This window comes from Mugil cephalus, chromosome 22 (assembly GCF_022458985.1).
Source record: "Mugil cephalus isolate CIBA_MC_2020 chromosome 22, CIBA_Mcephalus_1.1, whole genome shotgun sequence".
Lineage (NCBI taxonomy): Eukaryota > Metazoa > Chordata > Actinopteri > Mugiliformes > Mugilidae > Mugil > Mugil cephalus.
The window spans coordinates 6,128,859-6,154,125 of record NC_061791.1 but is presented as its reverse complement, the minus strand read 5'-3'; the positions used below and the strand labels follow the sequence as shown (position 1 = coordinate 6,154,125).

The window sequence follows — 25,267 nt, the reverse complement described above, 5'->3', positions numbered from 1 at the left end:
CTCCAAGCGGAGCTGAGATAAGTTCGACACACATTTCAGAACTTATTTTAAGAATGCTCTGAAGGTTTTTGGGAATAAGCAAAGTTGGATATAAGTAGGTCAAGCTCACAATGTTGTTTCACATGAAAAAAAAAAAAATGTGACCCCTACATTATTAAAACCCATTTTTTGGCTGTAAACATATTTATTTCTTTTTTTAAAGTTTGACATTTTTAAAATTGAAGTCCATGGAGACTGATTCGCCTTTGAAGCCAAACTCAAGTGGCCATTTTAGGAACTGCAGTTCTTGGTATTTCATGTTGGCTTCTTTCTGGAAGTTGTCGCTTGGTTTCCTTTTCAATCTTCACCCTAAGCTACGCTAATCGTCTCCTGGCTATATGTATTTACTTCTAAGTAAAATGTCAAATGCATTCTTTAGAAAAAGAGCTTCTCTGCAACATGTTCTCATTACCACCCACTTTATTTCCTTATGTCTCATCTAATCCTCTAAGTAGGTATATGAAAGTGTTTAGAGATGAAGCAGACAAGCTGTTTAACCTTTCAGCAGGTTAAACGATGCTGTAATTGGCAGGAGGATACAAGATGAAGAAGAATAGCTCAGACTGTTTGATGCTTTTAATTCTCCTCCTTCTCACCGTCAACACTGAGCATCATTAGAGGTACACGACTGAGCCACTCTGACTCTACAAACACAAGATATTTAAACGACGCCACCGCCAAGATATTTTTATGGCCTGTTACACATTTTAACATCATCGTTTAATTTGAAAGTTCAGCGTGATTCTGCAAACACACATGTGACGTGTTTGAAACGCAAGGATGGAGATGTCATGTGTGGGAAAAGGATCCTGATCTACGGCGCAAACTCTCAAAATCACTGCGAGAAAAACCAAACCACCGTGAGATATTTGGATTCGCGTCAAAACCTCATCAGACGGAGAGAAAGTGGAGCCACTTAATTACCAGAAAGAGAGAGGGTGGGAGGAGGGGGGGGAGTGGCTATGTGAGAGGATAAAGAGATGAGGAGAAAGAGAGCTTTACTCAGAAGCCAAATCTCTGGATGCTGAAAGAAAAACCTCCAAAAATCACGTGTGTGTGTGTGTGTGTGTTTCGCTTTGGCTTTCCCATGGCTATTTACAGCCCAGTCAGACGCTTGGGACTGTCTGTGTGGAGTTCACACAGAGCGCACTAGGATAGAAAAATATATAAATATATATATATGTGAAAGCAGTACACACTTTTAAAAGCCTCCTCAGGCGTCCGGACAAAGATACAAACACACGCACAGTCTCATTCATATAAATATCCTCTGTTTGTCTTTAAAAATGAAACCGCGTACTAGTGTTTAAACAGTTGTGTCTCAGCGATAAGACTCACAAAACTAGCAAGTAGCTGTAGTTAATAAAACAATATTGTGACTCAAGTTAAACTTTTATTTAAAGCTTTTTCATTGGAAAGACGTTTCACTTTCTCCCTAAAGCCTGTGCCCTGTTTGTATACTATCATCCAAAGCAGCAACAAAGCAAATAAGAAGTCAAATAAATGTCAAAGCCTGTCCTATCCCTCCCTGACTTGTATATCTTCGAAAATTGAAAGTATATAAAGCTTAATGTTAACGACAGACAAAAAAAAAAAAAAAAAAATGCAGAAAATCTCTGGGATTAATCTGAATGTTATCATGGTAAACGCTCCAATATCCTGAATTACTTGACAAATAGATTCTAATCCAATCAAGCCATATACAAACTGGGGGGGATTACTTTAATCCACGACCGTGAGAATCCAGATCCCGCAGTCATGTGAGCGCAGACGGAGGGGGCAAATAAAGAGGGGGGAACCCATGAAAAGTAGCAGATGAACCCAAACAAATGGAGGGTAAACCGTCGGATGTAGCACTTAAATCGTTTAAAATGGGATAATCTGCAGTCTGATACATGTTTGTGCTCTCGGTGCAAAGGCAAAAATACGGAAAATATACATATGTGCTGCATTAGTTGTAGATGAACTAGATGAATGATGGATTAGCCACAACCGCTACTTTAAACATTCACATTTAAACAAGTGTTTATTAGTTACAGGGACATTTTAAAATAACTTGAACTTGTATCTTTCAAGAAACTAACCCAATAAGTAAAACTAAACAAGAATAAACAGAGGAAACAAATGTAAAACTCTGATCTGATCTTGAGTGGTGGCTAGAAACACATGTGGACGCTTTAACACCAGGTGTGAATAAACGCATTTAGAGGTGGATACTTACAGGGCCTTAGCGAGATGAAGTACTGCTAGTAAATATTTTTGTTAACTTTTGGTGAAGCTCGACTCACTGTTTCCCTCTATTTCACGTGTTTACCCTGAGCTGCGGTTAGTAGTAGCACTAGTTTAGACTAGAGAGGGCGCATTAATCTTTGTTGGCGATTTTCAAAATCGCATTTTAGTAAAACATTTCACGGAGCCTAAAATAATGCTAATAACGAGCTTTAAATGCACTATAAATAGTCCACTGTTATTAAAATGAATCCGAAACGCTCCTTCGCGTCTCATCCAGCTGGAGCGACGTAGCCCGTCTGTGTTTGACAGCAGCTGGGAACGAGAGACAAGGTAAACAAACCCGTGCCGTAGCTAAATGTCACAGACAGACTGTGTTGTTGCTGAACGGTGACGACCGCCGGCATATTACCCGACTAAACTGACATTTTCACGTGCATTTATATGCTGTTTTATGCGCCGCGGCTGAAGAGATCATTAGTTACCTGGGCTGAATTCGCAGCGCACGTTTCCAGGGTGCGTTTGTTTTATGACAGGATTGATCGGCCGCGTCCAAGTAAGGTCTCGATACAGGTGGACGGACACTATGATGGAACACACCTGAATTAATGCGCCAATTGTTGTCAAAAGGGGACAACACAACAAATGATTTATAGAGCAGGCATGTGTGTGGTAGTGAGCGAAAAATGTCAATTAAATTCCAGTTGGAATTGGAGGTTAACAGCTGTGCAGTCAATGACATTTCAAAGATTTCACTGTGTAGGATAATGTGTTGCAATGGATTTACAAGTGAGGCGATATAATAAGTTCTTCACACAAATCTCCACTGAGAATATGGAGAGACACGATGTAGATAGTGCAAGGAACTCCATCATTAACACCAAATAAGGAAATATTTTTAGAATAACTGTGATATTTCTTCCAGAACAGCCACAAAAATTGGCAAAATCAATCTGACATTGTGGTGGAAGCGCAGAAAATAGTCGTCACTTTCACATAAACAAAAAGTGTATGTTTCACGTCTGAGGACATTTTCCAATCCTGAATGTCTCCGAGCTCAAACGCGTGTGTTATCGCGGACCGAGATGACAGACGGAGCGCTCTAAGAAGGTACGGAGGCCGGCGCGATAACATTTTCGACCAGATGAGAGGCCCGAAAGATCTGCCCCCGTGTGTCTCAGCTTCTTTGTGCTTCGCCCAGCGGACTGAAATACCACCGTCATTCAGCTTGATACCGTGCACTTCATCAACATCGGCCGCTCCATTATCAGCCGCTTCAGATGAAGAGTGTAAACACTGCGGAGTGGAATAAAATCTAAAGCGAGGGGGGGGTCGAACGTAAGACGGGAGAGAGGTCAAGTGTGTGCGTTCGAGCTTTTTGAGGATTTCGAAAAACCCTGTTCCCGCCCAGGGGACAGATGGAGGGACAGACATGCAGCGAGAAACCGAGAGAGAGGACAGTGACTCAGCTGTACAGATGGGACGATAAAAGGAGGAGACGAGCCAACGGAGAGAAGGCCAGAGAACGGGAGGAGAGAGACGGGGGGATAATGGAAGAGTAAAGATTAACATTAATGAAAAAGGCCGTGATGAGTCACTGGGCTCTTTGTGAGAATCTACTTTCTTAAAGGGATGGAGACATCGCTGCAGGTTTGTGGTCCCTGCCGAAGCCTTAGGGAACGCCACAGCTGTGCAACTATTGTCAAACACTTCCAATTATTTTTAGTTCACAAACAGAAAATGCAAAATAACAAATTCATTTCCACCCTTCTGAAGTTTGGTTGAGCCTTTATAAAGCTTCTAACGGGCGTGACTTTCCGATGAACTATATTTACTTGTTCCAGAACCTTAAACCCCATGTTGAGAGGTTGCAAACCATCAAGGACGCAAAACCTTTAATGCAGAAGGGCAACACGACAATGCAGATTAGAGAATGTGACAGCCACGCGCGCGCGGCGGCAGGGGGCTTATTGATGAGCCGTCAGTCTCTTTTGTCTGACGCCTTTCGGCAGTCCGTCATCTGCAGTTAATCAGACCACACGCAAAGGGCCACGAGCCAAAAACAAGACACCGAATTAAATCTATACAGTGGGATTCTTCATGGCGTTGATGTAGAAATTGGAATTCAGATTGGGTGCGAGGACGGAAAGACTGACACAGACGGAGGGGAAGGACCTGAATGATAGGGCTGCAGAAAAGGCCTGGTAGAAAATCCATAGCCTGCCTGTTATCTGGACCATAATTGGTTTTCCCCTCTGCACACCCCACTCATCTTGCATCCTTCCTTCCTTTTCCCTCCTCCTATCCTCCCTGTATCTCTTCCCTCCACCCCTCCTTCTCCCTTTTTGTCGCTACGCTACACACATTCCCAGATGAACTCGACAGGTAACAAAAGAGCGCAGCAGGAAGTCGCTGCAAAACGCATCGTTTTACAGATTTCGAGCGTCGCGTTCGGTCGTTCGTGCGCCCGAGAGGCGCGGCGGACGAGGCTCGGTGTCAACGGACGCCCCTCGCCGTTTCGAAAGACACGGCGACACGCTGCGCCGCGCACGCACGCGGTCGGACACGCGCACACGTGATTAGCGTGAAGCGTGTAATCAGTGAATGGCCTGATTAGCGGGTTCCACTACAGCGCAAGACAAAGAGATCCATTTACTCATCCACTTCAAGAAAAAAAAAAAAAAAAAAAAAAGGAGACAGAAAAATGAGGGGGTGTGGGGGTGGAGGCACAGGGGAGCAGCTATAAAAATCACTTGGTGGAGATGCCAGAAAGACAGACTGGCAGCAGACAGATACACGCACGCTGCCAGATACAGACAAAAGAGGCAAAGAAAGAAGAATGCGCCAGGCAACAATAAAGGAATCCAAGACAGCTGATGGGGAGAAAGAGGAGAAAGTAAAGAAGGAGAGGGACGGGAGGACATGGGCGAAGACAGGCAGGCGCACAGATAGCCCCACACACACAAATAATTATACACACAAAAGGCTGGTGCGTAGGTTGCAGTCTACAGGGGGGCTGTGCTCTGCGTTCACTAGTTGAAGTCTCAGGAAGGCTTACTCAGCAGAGCTCCAGTGTCTCCCTGTTACACCGAGAATGAGTCAGAAATACGCAGGAACGAGGGCTGAGGAGGAAAGAGGAAGTCCTGCCGAAGGTGGGATTAGCATTCATTTCTATTTTGAACTTTTACGGAGAATAAGATGTGATTATTAAAACAAGATAAATAACTGCTGGGAATACGTGAGTGTGGAAATCCAAGCGGCCTCAGCCTTAATCGGCTTCTACATCTTCGCCCCAGTGTGTCGGCATTGTTTATTAAGCACGTTGCTAAGACACTAGTTGTGTAGTTTAAACAATGGCAACTGGAGCTGAGCGGCCCATGCTGGACTTGGAGCTAATAAACGTGGAACTGTTATTTTTACTGAAATCGCTGCAATGCAGAAAGGAGCCAAAAGAAGAGAGAGTTTCCTGTGCTCGTCTGGCCGCTGAGAGACGTGGACAAAGAAATGCATTTTGGACTAATCACAGTTGCGTAGGCCGGGGAAGCATGAATCTGGTTTAAATCTGCTCGTGAACTACTAATGTGCCGTGCCGTGCCGTCTGAGCATTGTTGCCCAAGTCCATGTCCACTGGCAACATCATTGTTTCCCATCAACACTACTTCTGTCACTTTTGTGTGTATAGCCACAAAAACAAAAACCTTCGAGCATAAACTGTCCCATATCCCCTCAAACCCAACAAGCTCCCATGAGATTATTATGACAAGCTTTCCAAAGGAAAAACTTGCCCAAAGAGATGTAAATGCTTGTCTTTTGTCGTCTTGAATCGAAGGACACTCACAGTGATTGGCTGCAAGCAAAACCATAGAAACTGGCACCTATCCCAGCCTTAGCTGCAGTGCTAATTACAGCTAACGTAGCCTTTTTCAGGTGCCTTCACATGGGTTCACATTTAAGTTCGTACGCCGTTCTCTTTTAAACGTGAATGTAAAAATGTTACTGCTACATGTTACTAGCATGTCGTGCTATGTATTCCAGGGGGTAGAAGCTAAAAGTAGACATTTAAAATGTCCAAACTGCCTTCACGTATGCAGCACTGTCGCCACCAGACAAAGATGGTTACATAATGTAACCCCAGATTCTACGAGTATGGGCGTAGTACGTTGCCATAAAGTGGTATCGATCCCAGATGTATCAGAGTCGTATTACAAATTAAAGCGTGATCAGAATATAGGGTCGATACACGATGCTTTCGTTCTTCATTCGTGAAAATATCACTGGGCAACAATAAGTAGAGGGGAAGAGGGTGGAAAGGAAAGAGAGCACCGAAGGGAGAGGCTGTGAGTCAAAGGTTGTATTGAGGTTACACTTCTAATTTGCAGACCTGTCCCTCAGGGGTTGCCAGGTGTGTGAATGTGAATCATACGCTGCCTGAAGCCACGGACACACAACACCTCCATATCACCCTTCAGACCTTTCTGTCATTCCTGTCCCCTCCCACCAACACCAACACACACATAAATATGATTTTTAACTTATCTGTTTATGCTTCCTCCCAATATTTTTTCTTTTTTGGGGGGGAGATGGGACACTACCACTTCCTCTTAGGAAGTTACACTTGAAAGAGCTGATGATTTTTTACCTTCTTGTCCTCCTTCCCATTTTCTCGCCATCTTTCCAATTTCAGTAAAAGTCAGAGATAATGCACCCGGAGGAAAGTTTCATCATGACAAGGACACTGATTTTCCTACCCGTCAGACAAATTAGTCTCACACTTAACCATCTTGCATAAAACAATCTGCAGGATAATTCATACCCAGCTGCTTTTCTGAGCCTCGGTTCTTGTAAGAGATAAGTGAATTCTGAATTTGGGAGTAGTGGAAAGTAGAATAAGTGCTCGGTGAAGTATAGTCTCAATTTTTCATTGAGGAGTTTGGGGGCAGCTGAATATTTGATACCGTTTTTAAAAAGACTCATTCATCACATGCTTCACATCGGTCAGGGGAGTGTTGGAGAATGAAAGGGTGAGGTTATGGCGAGACAGACTTATGGAAAACGTCCACTTATTCAGGCTCATTATCAAGAAGACGGAGTAGGCCGATGATGGAGTTAGAAACATGTAGCAGGCAAAGGGTGAACGGCAGCGCTGGATGAGATTCACTCTGCATTCAGTATGAGATACTGGGCCTTAAACTTGTTTCCCATTCAAAGGGGAATATAACTTTTGGCATTTGAAATTCAGCCTCTTCAATAAAGCACTCAAAAGGTCCACCTCGACTCACCTGTAATGAATGCAGGAGTCTGTGTTATAGGAATATGTTCAGATTTAAACTCTGGCGAGAACCCAGACTCGGGAACAGGTTCCATTTACAGCTATATAAAAAAAAAAAACTTCAATCATATCCGCTCCAACTTGCTTTCTCTACAATAAAGTATTTTACGGGAGTTGTTTTTAGAAACGCTGGCACCTTTGGAGCTGAAACCCTTGGCCTACTTTGGCGCAGATTAAAATATCTCCAACAATTATTGGATGTACTGGCAGGAAATTTAGCACAGACATTTGCGGCCCCTCGTAGATTTTCTATCTCGCTGCCAAAGGGTTGCTGAGCCGCCACTGGCAGTGACATCCAAATATCCAATGTTAATGGAAGTACAATAAATTCAGCAAATTAAAAAGTGAAATAAGCAGCTGCTCTTGGAGCTTGATGATGGTTTGCAGGCCAAAGAGGTAACATTACCTGCTAAACATCAGCATGTTAGTGCTGCCGCTGCCAGCTTTAAGCTAAGCTACATGAACTTTATGTTGAAAAAAAGCCTTATAGAGCCACTAGCATGTATATTATTATACATAACCACTTCAGTGAGCTTGATTCCTAATGGTTGGAGCCGCAAATGAAGATTGTAAGAGGATAAACACTGTAAATAAGGACATCTGAGTAGCTTCTGGCTCATTATATCATACATGTATGACGTGTGTCATCCACGTGTGGGCGGACATGGATAGTATATATGTCTGAATCCATTACATCCATACTGTATGTCCTCAGGGTGCTGCATCTACAAGTTTGCGGACTGAGTGCGTTGCTTTTGCGCGCCTCTCTGAGAATGTGTGACACAGAGGCCGTGAGAGGAAGAGACAACAACAGGCAATCTGTCGGCATCAGCAAAGCCTGCTGGGAAACGTCTATCCCGTGGGAGGCTGTCAGCTCAAGGTAATTCACTTCCTGGTTTGCGCTCCGCGGGGCTCCCTCAGCGCGAGCCTCGTAGGGAAGGAGACGAGTGAGGAACCAATTAGAGACACCGTACCAGCCCAGGTGGGTATCACGATGTGTAACCTCCAGCCACCAGCTCCAACACACACACACACACACACACAGGTAGAAGGGAGTGTAAACCAATAAACAACTGGTGACAGATTACATAAGACACCTGTAAGGATCTATACGCCGGGAGGAGACGTACACGCAGCCGGAATCTGCGCTTAATATTCACGGGAAGTCTCTCGGTGACAACATGGGAAGGTGTTCTGTCACACACTAATCTGAGGTGATTAGCTGTGTGCGCGCGGGTGAGAAAAATAAAGCAAGAGAGCGCGGCGTAATTGGGAAAACTCCACATTTGCACAGAATATAGATGAGAGAGTTTCTGGTTATTTTTCATCGACGAATGTGTTGAAGCCAGATCCTTTTTACAGGGGGGTCTCTGCGTCGCTCTGTTCCTCGTCGTCTAGCAGTACTTCGTACGTGTTTAGTGTGCGACTGCACATGCTGCTGATATGTATTCAAGACGCACATTCGTGTCTCTTTAATGTCGCTGCACTAATTTGTCATGGAGGCTAACTGGCTACGACGAAGTAGTGCACCAGTCGTGGGGATGATGAAGTAGCCTGATGGCGTGCGCTTAATGGACATCGTCTACTTTTTGTAACCTGGCTGCAGAGATTTGCTTTTTCATTTTTTTTTAGATTTTTATCCTCCTGTATAGGAATTAATGCCACATAAAATGAACCTAAGTGGCCGCGTAATGATTATGTGTGTAACAAAATCTGAAAACTGCAAATGTGAAATGCAGTTTCACACTTGAATTAAACTAAAATAAAAAATAACAATCACTGCCCAACCATCAAATACTTAACAATCTATAAGAAGGGACCAGAAGATCCAAAAAAGGAGCCCAACCTGATAATCTAACTCTGGTTTGTTATCTTAGCCTGTTATTCTTTATCAATTTTCACATTTGCAATGGAAACCATCACAACTGTTATCACCATGGGACTTTTTGAAAAAAAAAAACAAAAGGAATATTGTCATCCGTTTTTCTGCTGAGGAATATTGCACCAAAAAGTAAAACTTTCACATAACTCCCCTCCAGTGCTCTCCAAGCGTAGCCCCTTGCCCTAACCACATAATGACATTAGCATTTGTAGCCCTCCTCTCCCCACATCTTATCTACTTCAAAGCAGCGCTTCATTAAATACCGCCATCTATCAGGGAGCGGGGAGCCGAGTGGAATGTGTGTGTGTCTCCAAAACACTTGCAGTGTTATGTGGGGTCGCAGACTTGAAGATTAGTGTGACAGACTGGACATCACATCCCTCCCCCCTCCGTCCCTCCTCCGTCCCCCCTCCTTCCACTTGCTGCACGTTGCCTCCGTGTCTCCTCCACTGAGGATCAAACGTGTTCGGGCTCTTCGAGACCAAACGCAACATGACCAGAACGGGAAGTGTGAAAATTCTACTTACGAGACAATTAAATTAATAAGAAAATCTCCTATTAATGAATTTAGCACACTACTTGCATGAATCACATCCTTCACTACACTTTTGTTTTTAAATGTTGTGTTTTTTTAAATGATTTATTACGGTGTCCTTAATTCTGCCTTAAATTATTGATTACAAATAGAAAAAGAAGTCATCTGCATAGAATGATAAAAAATAAACTATAGCTCCAGGTTAAGAGGAGAAAAATGCACTACCAGTCTTCCTTAATCCACTTTGTCCATTTTAGGTGTATGTCTGCTATATACACACCATCTATTTTATATAAAAATATAAAGGTTATGGGAAAAGTCACCTTAAGAATTTACACACACAGCAAAACATTTTTTGCTGCAAGATTTCTTCCGAAATCCACTGACTCCACATCCTGCCATCCAAAAACTAAAGCTCGGCCAACGTCAGTCCATCCTACCCGAGTCACATCCCATCCAAATCTGGCAACCACACAGTATATTTGCAGACCTCAGCTGACTCGAGAACTTAAATACTATCTGTGGAGACCAAATAAAAACAGGAGTAATGGCTGGAGGTCAGGAGGTTTCTTCAGTCTTCTTCAATGGGGTGAATCAGTCTTATAAACTGTGCGGACAACCGAGCACCGTGTTCCAAAGAGCAAAAATCGAACGACCTTTCTTCCACATTCAAAATGAATATTACACCAGGCAGAAGCTGGCTAAACTCCTGGTAAACCAAAACTAAATCTTAACCACACCTGTCAATCTAACAGTGTGTTTGCCAAGTTGACAGACAATGCTTCTGGTGGACTATGAGATAAGATATTAATATATTAAATATTTAATCTAATTTCTTCTTTATGCAAACAGATATTACTATTATGGCACTGCCTTCGATAGTAACATAGTCCTAAGTTTTACATTGAGAGTACATGCAAATAACTTTAAAGCAGAACTTGTGATTTGTGCTGACCGTCGCTTCCTGGTTCATAAATTTATGGTTCAAAGTGCCAAACAAATTAGTGCCATTCAAAGGAATCTGCATTAACGTGTTATTTAAACTCTCAGGATACCAGAGCATAGAATTACACTCTCACCCGCAACTCGCACCAACTGGTGTATGTGTGAGAATAGGCTGCGTGTATTTGTAAGGAAACTCAGACTGACTGATCACCGAACTGATCAGAAACTCATGTTCTGTGTTATTTTTCTCTCGTCCTGTTTTTTCTTTAGGTTGTTACACACTTGTGAATTGAGCAGGAATCAATAAGTGTCAGGATAAGAGCTTAAGACAAAGTAGAAACAGCTGCTGTCTGAAGACATCCTGACGGATCTAACTAGACGTCTCGCCGTGTCGGTAATTTCATATCTTTGACACATTTTTCTCTTATAACGCCTTTTTTTTGCAGCCTCTCCGGCCTCCCTGGGCAACGCTAATAATTTTCAGGTTGTGTTTGCAGAGGAGGGCGGTTCTGAGAAGAGCCGAGGATTCCCCGAACGCGCCGCTCGCCGCCGTCAACCCACACCGGTGTTTCACTGAGAGGAATGACGGGTAAAAGATGCTCACGCATAGTGATAACAGATGTGGTGTCGTGTGAGATGTGAATGAAAGAGAGAGGGGGGGGGGGGGGGGGGGGGAGCAGTTTGTGATAAGATAGGGGAAAGTGAGGAGGGAGGGGGAAACCATAACGAGTGACAGTAGGGGGTTTGATTGTTGACGAGTAGTGAGTGATGGAGAGGAAGCCAAAGGAGATATTGACAGAGAATCCGGGGCACCAGATGGAGGGACGGAGACAGAGGAGAAAGAATAAGCGATTTGAGACTCGAACAAAAAACAACAAAGATTTAGACTGAGGGAGGAACAAAGAGAGAAGCAGTGTGTGTGTGTGTGTGTGTGTGTGTGTCTTGGCGAGTACGAGGTCTCGGTTTCTTGGCAGGATGCTGCAGCAGAGCTTGGCCCGGACCCTAATGGAGATATAAGAAGCCTCTGAGTTTAATCGCACACAAACACACACACACATACGCGCACGTATATTTACACGGACACTTTCACACCTCCGCTCTCACTCGGTCTCACTGGCTCCGGACGAACTCAATGCAGAATGACGCCAAACTCGGCAAAATGAGCTCTGCTGCACAGACTGTACAAAATCAATTAAACACCAAACACAGATTAACTATTGGACGTGTTTTGGTTTCATGGTGGCAACAAACAGCAGAATCTGTAAAGGTGCACAACAGGAGCTATTCAGATCACTGCTGGATATTGGTTACACGCGCAACAAAGCACAAAGCCGACCACACCCATCAGAGCTGGTGTTAACCTGCATCCTGAGTGACCAGATCAAAGGTGGTCGGTGTCAGCTGTTACCACTTTCCTTTAGCAGTGTCCTCACACAGGCCCTGTTCAGACCGTTTCAAGTACAGATCTGAACGCACCACACTTACGAATCGCCCACTCAGCTGATGTCCTCTGTCTCTGTCGCAGAGTTTCGTCTCATTCATTCAGAAAATAGCGCTAAGCCACTAGAAAAGTGCTGCCTGTTCCTTAGTAAACAGAGTCTTTTGAAAAAGACTGACTAACTAACTCAATAAATGTTGTATCCTGTGTGTAATTCTGTTACAGTAAAGATATCAGCATGTGGTTAATTAGCCATGTGTTTATGCTGATCCAATCAAACGTGGAGTCAATGATCACTTGTGTCTATTTACTTTTATTACCGGAGATATATAGGCTGCTCCACAGCTATGTCATAAGTTTGTTAGGCCTGAAACTGTGCATTTCATCCAATTTATCCAAGTTTTCTGAACGTAATTAAGCGTTCCATCCACACATGAGCACATTTTTTCTGCAGTGAGTCGCTGTTAATCCACACCTTATCATGACTTGCATTCCCCAGACTTAACCTTTGAACCAGTTCAGGTTTCCTGCACCACACGCAGCTCTCACCATCACCGTTCCCCGAACAGACGACAGTGGACGCTAGCTGTGGTCACGCAAGACTCTGTGGTTATGTCACACACTTGGGGGGGAAAAAGAAACACACGCACAAATAGGCGGCGAGCCACATACGTAGATTCCGGTCATCAGATTCGCCGCTTCTTGAAACGGAGAGTGGAAGTGCCGCAGGCAAGAAGCGACTTGAGAAAAATAAACAGAGATTTGCGGGTTTCTTTCTCGCCGTTGATCCTCAATGGACGACATGGAAACCTGTCATAACACCACACACACACACACACACACACATGCACACACACGCACACACAGAGCGCCACGCTGTGAGCTACAAAGGCAGCGAGCCGCTAAAGGACTCCAACACAAGCAGGGGGGAAAACTCAGAAAATAAACGCCAGGGAGACCGCCTACGAGGACGCCAATTAAAACAAAAGTCATAGAGGAGTGTGTGTGTGTGTCCTCTTCTCTCCACTTAAAGGTTTTGCAAAGGAGGAGGGAGGTGAACACGCGTAGCCGCGCACACCAGCAAAACGAGACGGGCTTTCCCCTGTACGTTATTGAGCGAGAGTGACGAGGGATCATCCGCCATCTGCCGATTCGTGACTCATTGTCTTTGCGCGTATCGGCTTTCAATCAGCCCGTCATTATGCGGGCACACACACACACACACACACACCGCATGCATTCATCCTCGTTCCTTCTAAAAGATGAACTACGTGTGCGGTGACGGACTGTCACAAATTCATCTTCTGCTGTTAATATCAGTCCATGCGTTAAGCTGCTTAAAGGGGAAATACATCTTCACCCTTAAAGGACAGACTCAGTGAACTCCACAGTATTGTTTCTAGGACTCGTATGTACTCGCATGGCTGTGGATATAAAATATTGATTCATACAGTGGCAGAGGTTTTTTTTTTTTGTCATTTTAAAGTAGTAAAACCTGCCAAGTCCAGTACAATAAATCCTTTATATCCAAATTCATCCCAGAAATGGTCCGTTTGTTTTATTATTTAAGCTGACTCAAAAGAGCAGGGGTGCAGATTATTATTTTACTATACGTAGCATAGCAGCGCTCGGCTTTTTTGAGATAAAATCGAAAATAATGACTGCGCATCAACCGCGGCTTAAATTCGCCGCAGCTATGTGAGAGTTAGAGCGCTAGTATTAGTCCGCACGTAAATGTCTGATTGGAATAATGAGAAAAACAGGATTAGGTTGAGTTGGCTCAAGTTTACTTCACACGAGAGCAAATTAAGAAATGGAAGAACCCGATACGTGCTGGTCCGACGGATGATAAAACCCCCGGTCAGATCAGAATGTGGCAGACCAGACACCAATAAGACACGATCAATACAAAAATATAGTTTCACAATATCCGACCTCACGTTACCTTTCATAAAATGACCCTAATGATTTCAAATCTGGGAAAAACGAGGACGCGGTTATCAAAATAATCCTCAATACGGAGCAGTAAAAGGATTCCACAGCCTAAACAAATAAAGGAATATTAGTTCAACTAAATATTCCCACACATCCAGTCAGTCTAAGTGTTTTCGGAATAGCTTTAAGGATTTATTTTTTTCCTCCCGAGCGCAGAGACCTACAAACACACTAGTCACCGCACACAATACAGGTCATCCACGAGTGAATATGACCCATTAAACGGCCATGACATCATGCAGTATTGATTTTCCACTCTGCTGTGGAGTGTGCGTTCGCGAGCAGTCCCCCCCCCCGCACCACAAAAGTGCAGCAGAGGATCGTCTCCTCTGCATCCTGTGCTCGTGCGCGTTTAGACACCACGTGTGCGACCGTGTCCGTGTCCAACTTGGAGGTTTGCTGCGATTCTTTCAGCAAAAAGAAAAGAAAAAAAAATAAATAACGAGGGACCTCATGACTCAGGAATGCTGTGAATGGCTCAGAGGCCTTAAGATGGGAAAGTATGCATTGATTCCCAGAGATCATTCCCATAGCATTAGCCTGCGCACACTCCTCCGCCGTGACCTTTCTGCTGACTCACTCATCTGCTTAAGTTTAAACAGCTCACTGTCGGGAGGTGTGTCGCAGGACACACACACACGTCTCTAACCAGATGTCTCCTCGTGGGCCCAGTGTCCTGACCCAGTAAAAGCCCAGTGTGCGTAACACGGTAAACTCACTGACAAAAACTTACACGAATGTTTCCATAATGCATCTCACTGACCTTAACTTCACTCCACAAAATCCTGCAGCTGCCTCATGCTCTACATTTGACTTGTTGTATTTAATCTCCTCAGTAAACCCCCAGATTTATTCAGGCTTTTGTCAATAATCGCTGCCCTTCAATAAATTAAATGTCTAATCCTGATGCGTAATGTAAACACAATATGATGAGGTGACAACCTATGCAGTTTTGGGGTGTGGCAGATGGGATGCACACAATAAAGTTAGGAATAATCTGTTCAGTTAAGTCTTTTTTTTTTTATTAAAACAAATTCGTAGCGTGAAGGACAAACAAACATCGGACAAATTTGTTTTTATGAAGTATAGAGTATGCTCTGTGTTTAGACAGGAAATGTGACTCAGCACAATCTATGTGAATAATAAACCCTTTGGTTTTGACTTTGCCACTGATTCCACCACAACTAGTGCTAACTGTCTCAACATATCTCAACATCAGCTGATGGAGGCCACAACATGTTTGTGATAGCACAGCATAAAGTTGAAAGTAAACATTTGACATTATTTAGTGCAAAACGCAAAGTATAGTTGAGACTGATGCGAATGCCATCGGCCGTGCATGTACTACCTCATGGGGGTGTGACAGGAAAAGTCAGAGTGTCACCACATACGGTGGAGTTCGTTCTATGGGGATCCTGAATGTTTAGAATTTAACAACAAATAATCAAATCGTATTTGAGATTTTTCAATATGAGCTCAAAAGGTGGGTTCAGTAAAACCCAGCACCTTCTTGATGTGACGTACCACAGTTCATCACAAATCAGAGGAACGTCCTTGAACCGAAAACCGAAAACACGTTTGTCAACCTAAGAACCAAAAGTGCTGCAGTTCCTTAAATTTCCACTTGAGGCAAAAGTGAGTCAATGGTCATAGGCCGACATGTTAGGAAGGCAAATAATTTCAATGCGTTTGCTTTTCGTTTGACGGCTGGACAGCATCATAGGTCCCGAGCTGTCGGCCTCACACCTCAGCTACACTCACCACTCACACCTTATTACTCATTTTTGAATTACAGCAGCCAGTAGTTAGGAGGAGTCTGAAAAACCTACAATGATGTCACGGAGGGTTTGTCCACCTTTTCTATACCTTCTTTTCTTGGTAAAACCACCACCATGTGTCATGGAGGGTGGTTACCCACAGGAAGATCTGTCTCACGCTTTGCCATTAAAGGTTACATTTTACTCATTTTCTATTCGACGTATTGACTCATCATTGTTAACAGACTTCTTCACTTTTTTTGTTTTAAATGCATCCTCTCTCGCAGTCAGCTCACACTTCAAATCTTGTCCTTTTAAGACCTAGGCGGGAGGCTGAGAGGTTTGCTTCCCCCCTGCCAGCGTGCGACATCAGCCCGGTCGTGAGATGCTCTGCTCGAGAGCCCGAGGCGGTACTCCTCCCAAACGCCCTCGCCTTTGATCTGCTAATCACCTGGCTCAGCCTCGGCCCGAGCAAAGACAGGGAGAGGCTGCAGGGGCGGGAGGAGGACGATAATAACCTCAACAGCTCCTCTCACAACCACATTTTTTTTTGTGGCCTCAAAGATTAATTGTGTTTGGTGATATGATTCATATCTGAAAGATTAAAGGTTAGAAGGTTAAATGTGAAATCTTTAAATGTCACATGTTAACTTGATACTGAAACGGCATTTTCTCATGATGTTCACATCATTGTTCTTCAAAATAAACCAGAGACAGTGTTGCAAGTGATTTTTCTCAGTGGAGATGTTGCAAATTTCAGCCACATCACCTTTTTCTTCAGAACTGTGTCTGTCGACTGTTTGTCCTGTGACAATAAAGTACATGTACAGACAGCGGTTAGACGTATTGACAGTCTGGCCCTCCCAGTATCATGTGGAAATAGTTCTCTGCAAACACCAGAATCAATTTAACGATTTAATTCAATAAATACCAACACGGTGGATGTTCACATGTTGCCGCAAATAGCCCCGTGCTGCACAGAGGTTAAGTAGTGATCAGCGTGCAGTTGCTTCCACGCAACATACAAATGGTTCTTGGCAACAGAGAAAGGACAGGAGATGCCCAACACATAAATGATCCCATATCGACAAGTTGTATCTGTGCGTCATTTCTATTTGGCCCGCAGCCCGCACCTCTTCTAAGTACACTTTGTTTCACACCACCCTAGACTTTTGCACAACAGACTTCCTTTTTTGTTCGCCTCCTGTGTCGTGCAGGATAATGCAACCTAACAAAAAAGCCCCTGTAACACCTCGACATGTCAGCGATGCTTTATGGAAAGACTATGTCGCTGATTTGCTGTGAGGTAGAGTCGATTCTGCAGCTGAGGGAAGTGAAGCTGTGACCGGCTCGTTTCTCCTGCAGTGACCTATGATGAAGCTAAGTTATGCCTAATTTTGCAGCATGGGAACCCCCCTCAGGAATCCCCTCCAGGCCGCCCCCCCTCCTCAAGGGGCTCCCCTGGACGCTGTATTGGTCATGGGAAGTAAGTAAATTCAAAAGGGGGGCTGCTTACCTCAGGAGGCTGGGCAGAGGGATGGATCCAGAGCCTGACCCGAGTATTCCTTTTTTCCCACTCAACAATTTCTCCACCACGGCGACATTCCCAGTCCGGGCGGCTTCCAGCAGCTCCTGCTCCTTCCCCATCCCAGACACAAGTTTTTAACGACTCTGTGATGAAAATCCAACAGATCTCCCATGCACTCCCTCCTCCTCCTCCTCCTCCGCTCCGACCCCTTTCTTCACTGTCTGCTGTGGGAAAGCATCAGAAAGGATTCCTCTCACTGCATGCTGCTGCTGCTGCTGCACAGTGTATTGTAGGTGTTATTGATGCTGCAGAGCAGGTTTGACGCGCACGGCTCCCCCGGTGCCTTTACAACCTCAGTCCATTCACATGCACTGCTCCCTCTACGCTCCTCTGCCTTTTAGTCCTCGGACGTGCACTGCTCCCCCGGTGTAACCTCGGAACAAGAGCCGCGGGGGGAACACCGGACCGGAGGTTTGCAAAAGCGAATCCCTCAACGTACTGTAACTGTGAAGTGAAGAATAACCCCGGTTTAAAAAAAAAAAGAAAAAACACAAAACTCCTTCTCAGTCCGCACAGACGCTCCTGCCTTGGCCTGAAGCTTCTAAGAGGCGAGGGGTGAAACTCCGTCCGCCCCTACAAGAAGCTCTCCTGCCCCGCTGTTCTCGTTACCAACCTCCCCCGAACCTACCGCACTGGCCGGTGTCTCTCTGTGTCGCCTGAGACTCGGGTCAAGCTAACCGGGGTTGAACACCTGACTTCCTCGTGTCGCTTCCAAAATAAAACCTCTGGCATTTCTAAATTTACTAAAAATCGTTTTCTATTGTATCGGCGCACCTCTTTATATCCGTTTTGGCGTGTTAACGTTGGTCGTTGAATAAATCTGTCTGTTTTTTTATGTGTTGGCTACCCAGTCGTTACCTAGCAACGTCGCTACCTAGCAATGTCACTACCTAGCAACGTCGTTACCTAGCCATTAGCTTAGCATACTAACTGAAATACCGAACATATATCTACACAACCGGCAACAAAATATATATTTATATTATGCTATTATTTGAGCACAATAGTTTGCATTTCAGATAAGCTACAATGTTAAAAAGCCAGATACAAAAAAAGTTACTTATCGAGCATTTACGAAACTCGGCTACAATGTGAGCTAGCAGCAAATAAGCAAATATTTAACTTTTTAACTGTTTTAAATTGGCCATTTGCAAATGTTTAATTCAAAAGATGGTAAATACTACTTACCTTAGGGATGAAAAATCTATTTAAATTTCTGAAATCTGACTTAATTTTGTCATTTTTCAAATTAAATTAGTACCATTTAGTACCAATCAGTAGCATCAAACGAGCATCTTTATATTGTGTTAAGGTCAAATATGAACGTTATATCAGTTAAAATGTGTAAAAAGTAAAATTTTCTTGTTTTTATGAGGACAAGCCTTCACGATATCCTCAACAACAGCTATTTTGACACAACGAAAGAATTTTTCACCATTTTAGTAAGTTCTCTAAAAATAATAATAATAAAGTACGTGGTGCTATGAGTCAAATATGACGGATTCAACCATAAAAGGTCCATTGGGCCAAAGAAAATGACATTTAATACAGTACTTACATGGATATGAATGCAAAGTAAATTAGTTTTGAGGTGAAAAACTATACTGGACGATAAACATTGTTTTTTGACACTTTGAATTTACTCATAGGTCACTTTTGACCCGCTAACACAAACGACATGTTAACACATTATATGGTTAAATGCGAGCCTAAGGATACAAAGTAGTTGTTGAAATATATCGTTACAGAACTGCAAAAGTATTTTTTAAAGAGGCATCGTTACAAGTGCTGGTTCAATCTTGGGTTAAATATAAGCTTTTATTCTGAAATCAGTGTCGTCTAGCTTCCGCCGTCATTCTGCCTGACTTGCCTCACAGACTTACTGTACAGCCTGGGTGTGGATGACGATGCTACAACAGGGAGCAACGGGAGGCGATGCCTTTGTTAGAGGGTCTTTAAAAAGTCACACTCGCGGCCGCCAGCTGCACCAGTTGTTGCCACTTCCACACCCGAAAACTTACTCCAGCGCACACGCACATGCGCACTCCTCCTCCTCTGTGCCGCTGCTCTGTCCGCCCTTTGCTGCTGAATGGATTTGGAAACAGGTGAGATCCTAAAATAACCTTGGGGGTTTGTGTGAGTGCACAACGGAGGCAGAAGAGGGATTTTTAATGTCCTCTGATGCGTCTGGATGGGGGACAGATATCCCACCGCCACCCGCTTGTCCACTGCGCCCCCACTCTGCGGCTCGGTGCATGCTGGAACCTGCCTGATGCCTTCAACCTTAATTGGAATTTACACAAAAATGCTGCCTTCAAGTGCTCCACCTGCAGCTGCTATGTCAGGCATGTTGCTCCCTCCAAAGAAGAAGCTAATGAATGTTATTCAGTGACATTATTTCCTAATTAACTTCCTGAATCAATTATATATTTGGTCGATTGAATTAATACACTGAAAAATCTTTAAATTAATTTCAATAAAACATTTAAAATGCACATAACTGTTTCATTTTTATATGGAGAGGCGTAATTATGTTAAATAGCATGATATATTTCATATTTTTCACTATATTCTACACTGGTACTAAAATAATTCAGCCAAAATATTTTTTTTTTATCTACAATGTAAGCTAACCATGTAGCTAGCTTAATTTCAGTTGCAAATAACATTGTTGAGTAATGAAAATATAAACAACCTCATGCAAAAGAGGAAAGATAAAATGGCAAATTCTCAAGTTAGCTATGATAGCTAGATAACCTACCAAATCCCATTTAACCTCTCTGTTTTTAATTGATTTCTTTAAGATCTGCTCTTAATGTGCACATTCCCTAATAAATGCACAGCTTCATCAGGTAGCTGCATTCAGTTGTGGCGGTCTTTGGGTTAAGGTTCTCCAGAAACCAGGCCACTTGAGAAACCAGATTAAGAGCAGGTTTCAGCGGAAAGTAAATCCGCCAAGGAAAATAAACTCTTTGTTCACTTTGTACGAGAACGCCACTGTCGACACTTTACGAGCAGCATAATGACTCCTACGTGTTAGCGATTACATGACGCTGCTCTGTGGGAGATGTGGGCCGAGAATACAGCGGCAGGATTAGCCTGCAAGAGTAGGAGTTAAGGATGTATTAAGGACTTAATATTGATTGAACTACTAATAATGTATTCCAAAAATGGCCAACAAATGCTCAGTAAGAGTGAAAAAGTGACCCAATAATGCAAACAAAATGCTTACAAAGACAATTCCAGGTTTATTGGTCGATGATGCTTACCATCTTTGTTTAGCATGTTGCTAACTTTTGACCTCTTCAGCGTTTTTCAGGCCAAGGACCAAGTACTTAATATATGTGTTCTATATTAAATTCGTGCCGTAACAAAATTGTGAGGGAAAATTAAAAGAAAAAAATGTATAAAAAATGTCTAATCAACTAAAGATTTTGCGACCCCCCTGCAGCACCTCCACGGACCCCCTAGGGGTTGCGGACCCCCTGTTGAAGACCTATAATTTAAACTGATCAAAGTACAACTAAGACTAAAGGTACCATCTATACTGAAGGATTTTAAACCAAACCTTTGGGCACATTTGAGCTCATGATGTTGCCAGAATAAAGTGATTACGATGTATCATCTGAGGACTTTTTTATGCACCAGATTTCATGGAAATGCATCAGTTAGTGGACTGACCAACAGATTTCCATTGTCGTCCCAACAACTTTGTTGCAAGTTATATATATAACTGACAAATCAAGTGACTACATGGTCATTTCCTGTAATAAACAACAAATAAAATAATTGTGAATTCAGATTTCCTGTCAATTTGTCCTTGGAAATAAAACAGGAACCAGAGGATGAGACTGGGAGCAAGCAGCTGCAGCCCCACCGATTGTTGGACGCAGATTCTTCACTTTGCATCGAGCCAAAACACAACCTGACGCCTCTCTCTTTCATCGCATTACCCACAATCCAGCTGCACTCTCTGCTGTATCACCCTTCCATTCCCTTAAACTCTCCTGCACATCCAGTACATATATGTGTACATTCTTTGCTTACATAAACTGACCCGAGCTGTGACGTTGGACGTCAGCACAGAAACATTAAGCTGCGGCGCGTAAACAGAGCAGAGCCCAACGTATCTATCGCTCCCTCACACACACAGACACACACACACACTTCACATCCTTCCATGACTCACTGCACTTCTCCAGCCGTAAAATGTCATGACCATTTATGTGCACAAAGTCCAAACGCCCTGCTGCAGTGGTTCAGTGCAGCTCATTTGAGCTCACAAAAGTGGCTGGCGCTGATATTTAAAGAGGCTCCAGCCTTGAACAGGAGTTTCTTATGAATTTGAAAAAATGCTGCATAAAATTAACTCGCGCCATATGCCGGACACATGTGCCGTTGAGATTTTTTTTTTATATTTATGCACCGAATAGGAAATGTACAGCATGTGCGAGATTACGCGGTTGAACTTTTGCACCCATGGGAACGCAGACATAAAAGTACAGGAGGACGACCGCTTTCCTGCAAATCATTTTCGACAAATGTAGATGTGACATGCAAATTTTTTTCCACTTAAAACTGCTTTTGAAAATGTGTTCACTCGAAATCTTGTTACAGGGGGGTTTTCTCCTTTTTTGTGCATCTGATATATTCATGGATTTTGTAATAACGATGTGATGTCACGTGTTAAAGTGTGCTAACAAGACTGAAAGAACTGAATAAATCAAAATGGTAAAAGTTATGAATAGTATCGGAGCGTGAAGATAAACGAATTTACACCAGAAGCTTTTGTACGTTTTTATTCTCATCAGTATTTTTCAGCAGCTTTGACAGACAAAATACAACTTATTATTACGTGTGTATTTCTCTTCCTTCTTTTGTTTTTTCCTCCCCTCCCTCCTCCAAAGGGCTGTGAGATACGAACGAATGAAACAGACGAAAAAAAAAAAACAAAAGTCTTCAAGTGAGGGTTTAAAATCCACCTTCTGAATTTGTGCGGCGTTTCACGGCTTTTTCATTTTATTTGTTTGTTTTTATCTTTTTGTGGCGGAGTCAGAAAAGAGCCGGGCCAAGCTGTTGCACGGTCGTAGATTCGATTGTGTTCGTCGGGGAGAGTTTTTAAGAGCTTAAATTATTTTTTTTTATCGTCTTGTGCTGTGCCAAAGCATGTGCTGTTAGAAAAAGTCTTTCATTTATTAATTTTTTTTTTTTTTTTTTTTTTAAACATCTAGTCAAAGAGGTTTTCTCCTGAAGTCGTCACACGGGTATGAAAAGCGTGGAGCAGCAGCAGATATGATCACCGCCTGTCCATGAAAAAGAACTAAATGGCAGATTAGGAATTCACATACATTTACGTTTAGAAACACGTGCTCCTCTTAGTTTAGTTTTTCTTTAAGAATGGAGCACACACTTCCTCTACACTGCTTTCCCAACTCTTGTTCTCTCACAGTTCTTGTTGTGGTATTTACAGTGCCTGTGTTTTAAAAGTGCAGCACATGTTAAGTTGTTAATATTTACACATAGAAAAATAAGGAATAAAGTGTGTGGGGGTGGGAGGGGGCGTGGCCTAGTGAGGCGGCGGTGGGAGGGCGGTGGCGTCTTGATGAGAAAAGCCGTGGTACTGACCCGGTACAAATTCGCCCCTCTGACTTTTGAAATGCTTGTTCTGGGTGAAACACACACATTCAACTGAAAACACTGCATTCGAAAGCTCTGTAGAAAAAGTAGCCATGTGTTCACATTCTCGTACAATATACACTGTACACACTCTGGGGGAGCGGGATTAGTGTCGACCCGCTCGGAATATGAAAGCACTTAATTACAAATTTTTAGTGCAGTGCAAAATAATATATATATATATATATATAATATTTTTTTTTATTATTATTATTATTATTATTTTTGAGACATTCCTTTGAAGACATTCAGTGTTCCTCTTCACACCTACAGGTTTGAATGGGTTTCGTTTTAAGTTAGGGATAGTGTGGAAAGGCTTCTCTGTAGGCACAACCTAGGATATGCATCTCACCGCGTTTCTCGTAGTCCCACTAAAATGTCACAAATGTAGCGAGCCTCCAGAGTCCAAAGCGGAGGGCTTAAAACAGATTGTAAAACGTATTTTCTGCGTCTCCCCCGTAGACCCTCCCCCATTTTTTTTTCTTCACGCCCTCTCTCCGGGAGAGAGTCGGGCCTAGCTGGTGTTGACTTTGAGGTTCTTGATGCGGTGGAGCAGCGAGTCCTTCTCCATCTGAGCCTCGGCCAGCGCCATCTTGGCGCGGGACAGCTCCACCTTCAGACATTCGTTCTCCTCCATCAGCGCCTGGAGGCAGAGAGCGAGGAGGAGAGGAGTCAGCGTGGAGTTATTTTCAGCTTTAAACGGCTTCCCGGTCACATTTAATGTCCTGTATCAGCGGTTGGGATTCGTCCATATCTCTTTTCAATGTTCTCTACGTGTCCCTTAAGCACATTCAGCTTTTATGGCCCTTGATATGAAAATGGTAAGTGTCAAAAGGCTAAAAACCTCTGTTTTTTTTTTTAATTTTGCAGCTTGATGTTGTAGCTTTGTTTTCTTATATTATGATTATTTCACATTCTATTTTAATTTATTTGTTGTCTTTTGTATTTGTTGTCTGGGTTACATGAGGCAGAAAGCAACAGAAGACAAAAACTTACAGAAAATATACCGTGATCTTAGACTTAAAACTGAGTTCAACTTTAATCTAAATCACTCAACAGGGGGTACTGCAGGTGGGTCGCAAAATCTTTGGTTGATTAGACATTTTATTTATATATATATATATATATGTGTGTGTGTGTGTGTGTGTGCGTGTTTTAAATTTTCCCCCCAAAATTTGATTTCTTTAAATAAACATTAACATGAATCCAACATATTTTAGTTCCAACATATTCTAATATTGGATGCAAAATGACAATAATGTATATTTATAAATAGCACTAGAACCCATATAGTATAGTTAAATAGACAGACATCAGACAATTTACAAACACATCCATAGTAGTCCAGTTTTCAAGTTACCAGCTCATCTTTGTTTTTAAATAAATGAATGAATTCACTCAGTGTTTTTGGACACAAACTCAAAATTTACCTCAAAAATATCTTCAAATTTTACGACCTCATAAAGTCCCATTATCCACTTTTAATACTTTTCTAGACCCCGAAAATACCCTGAAAAATGAGCTAATTCAACTGTATGATCAATTTGGAGGATGTAATAATGGTTCTGTAATGGAAATACAAACGTATTACTTTTATTTGGTCCAGCCCATTAATTGGAGCCTCACTGATGTCCCTAATAAACTGGCAAGTAAGTGTATCTGAAGTAGTGACAGCAGCCTAACTAAACAGGCTTTAACTGTGCAGGATTTAAGTTTAATCTTAGCTAATGTGAATTATTATTTAGATTGAATGACTTCCTGGTTTTAATCTTTAAGTAACCGCTCACTTTCAATGTTCCATTTAAAACTATAAACCTTTGCATAAATCGATAAACTCCCACTGTAAATGCGCTG

General features: G+C 42.9%; 2 protein-coding genes across 12 annotated transcripts in view; both read right to left on the bottom strand.

The window, feature by feature from the left end:
- Positions 1 to 18,507, bottom strand: part of anks1b (ankyrin repeat and sterile alpha motif domain containing 1B) — a 182,566-nt gene extending 164,059 nt beyond the window's left edge. For 2 of the 5 annotated variants that reach the window (XM_047575790.1, XM_047575794.1), the window contains exon 1: positions 17,666 to 18,503. In XM_047575790.1, coding sequence (XP_047431746.1) covers positions 17,666 to 17,796 — 131 coding nt within the window. In that variant the 5' untranslated portion in view covers positions 17,797 to 18,503. Of the gene's footprint in view, positions 1 to 17,665 lie in introns of all 5 variants that reach the window. The other 3 variants (XM_047575793.1, XM_047575791.1, XM_047575792.1) reach the window with 3 other exon arrangements.
- A 4,013-nt stretch (positions 18,508 to 22,520) lies between these two features.
- uhrf1bp1l (UHRF1 binding protein 1-like) overlaps positions 22,521 to 25,267 on the bottom strand; it is a 30,802-nt gene continuing 28,055 nt past the window's right edge. For all 7 annotated transcript variants that reach the window (XM_047574907.1, XM_047574908.1, XM_047574909.1 and 4 more), the window contains one exon: positions 22,521 to 24,056. In XM_047574907.1, coding sequence (XP_047430863.1) covers positions 23,928 to 24,056 — 129 coding nt within the window. In that variant the 3' untranslated portion in view covers positions 22,521 to 23,927. The remainder of the gene's footprint in view (positions 24,057 to 25,267) is intronic.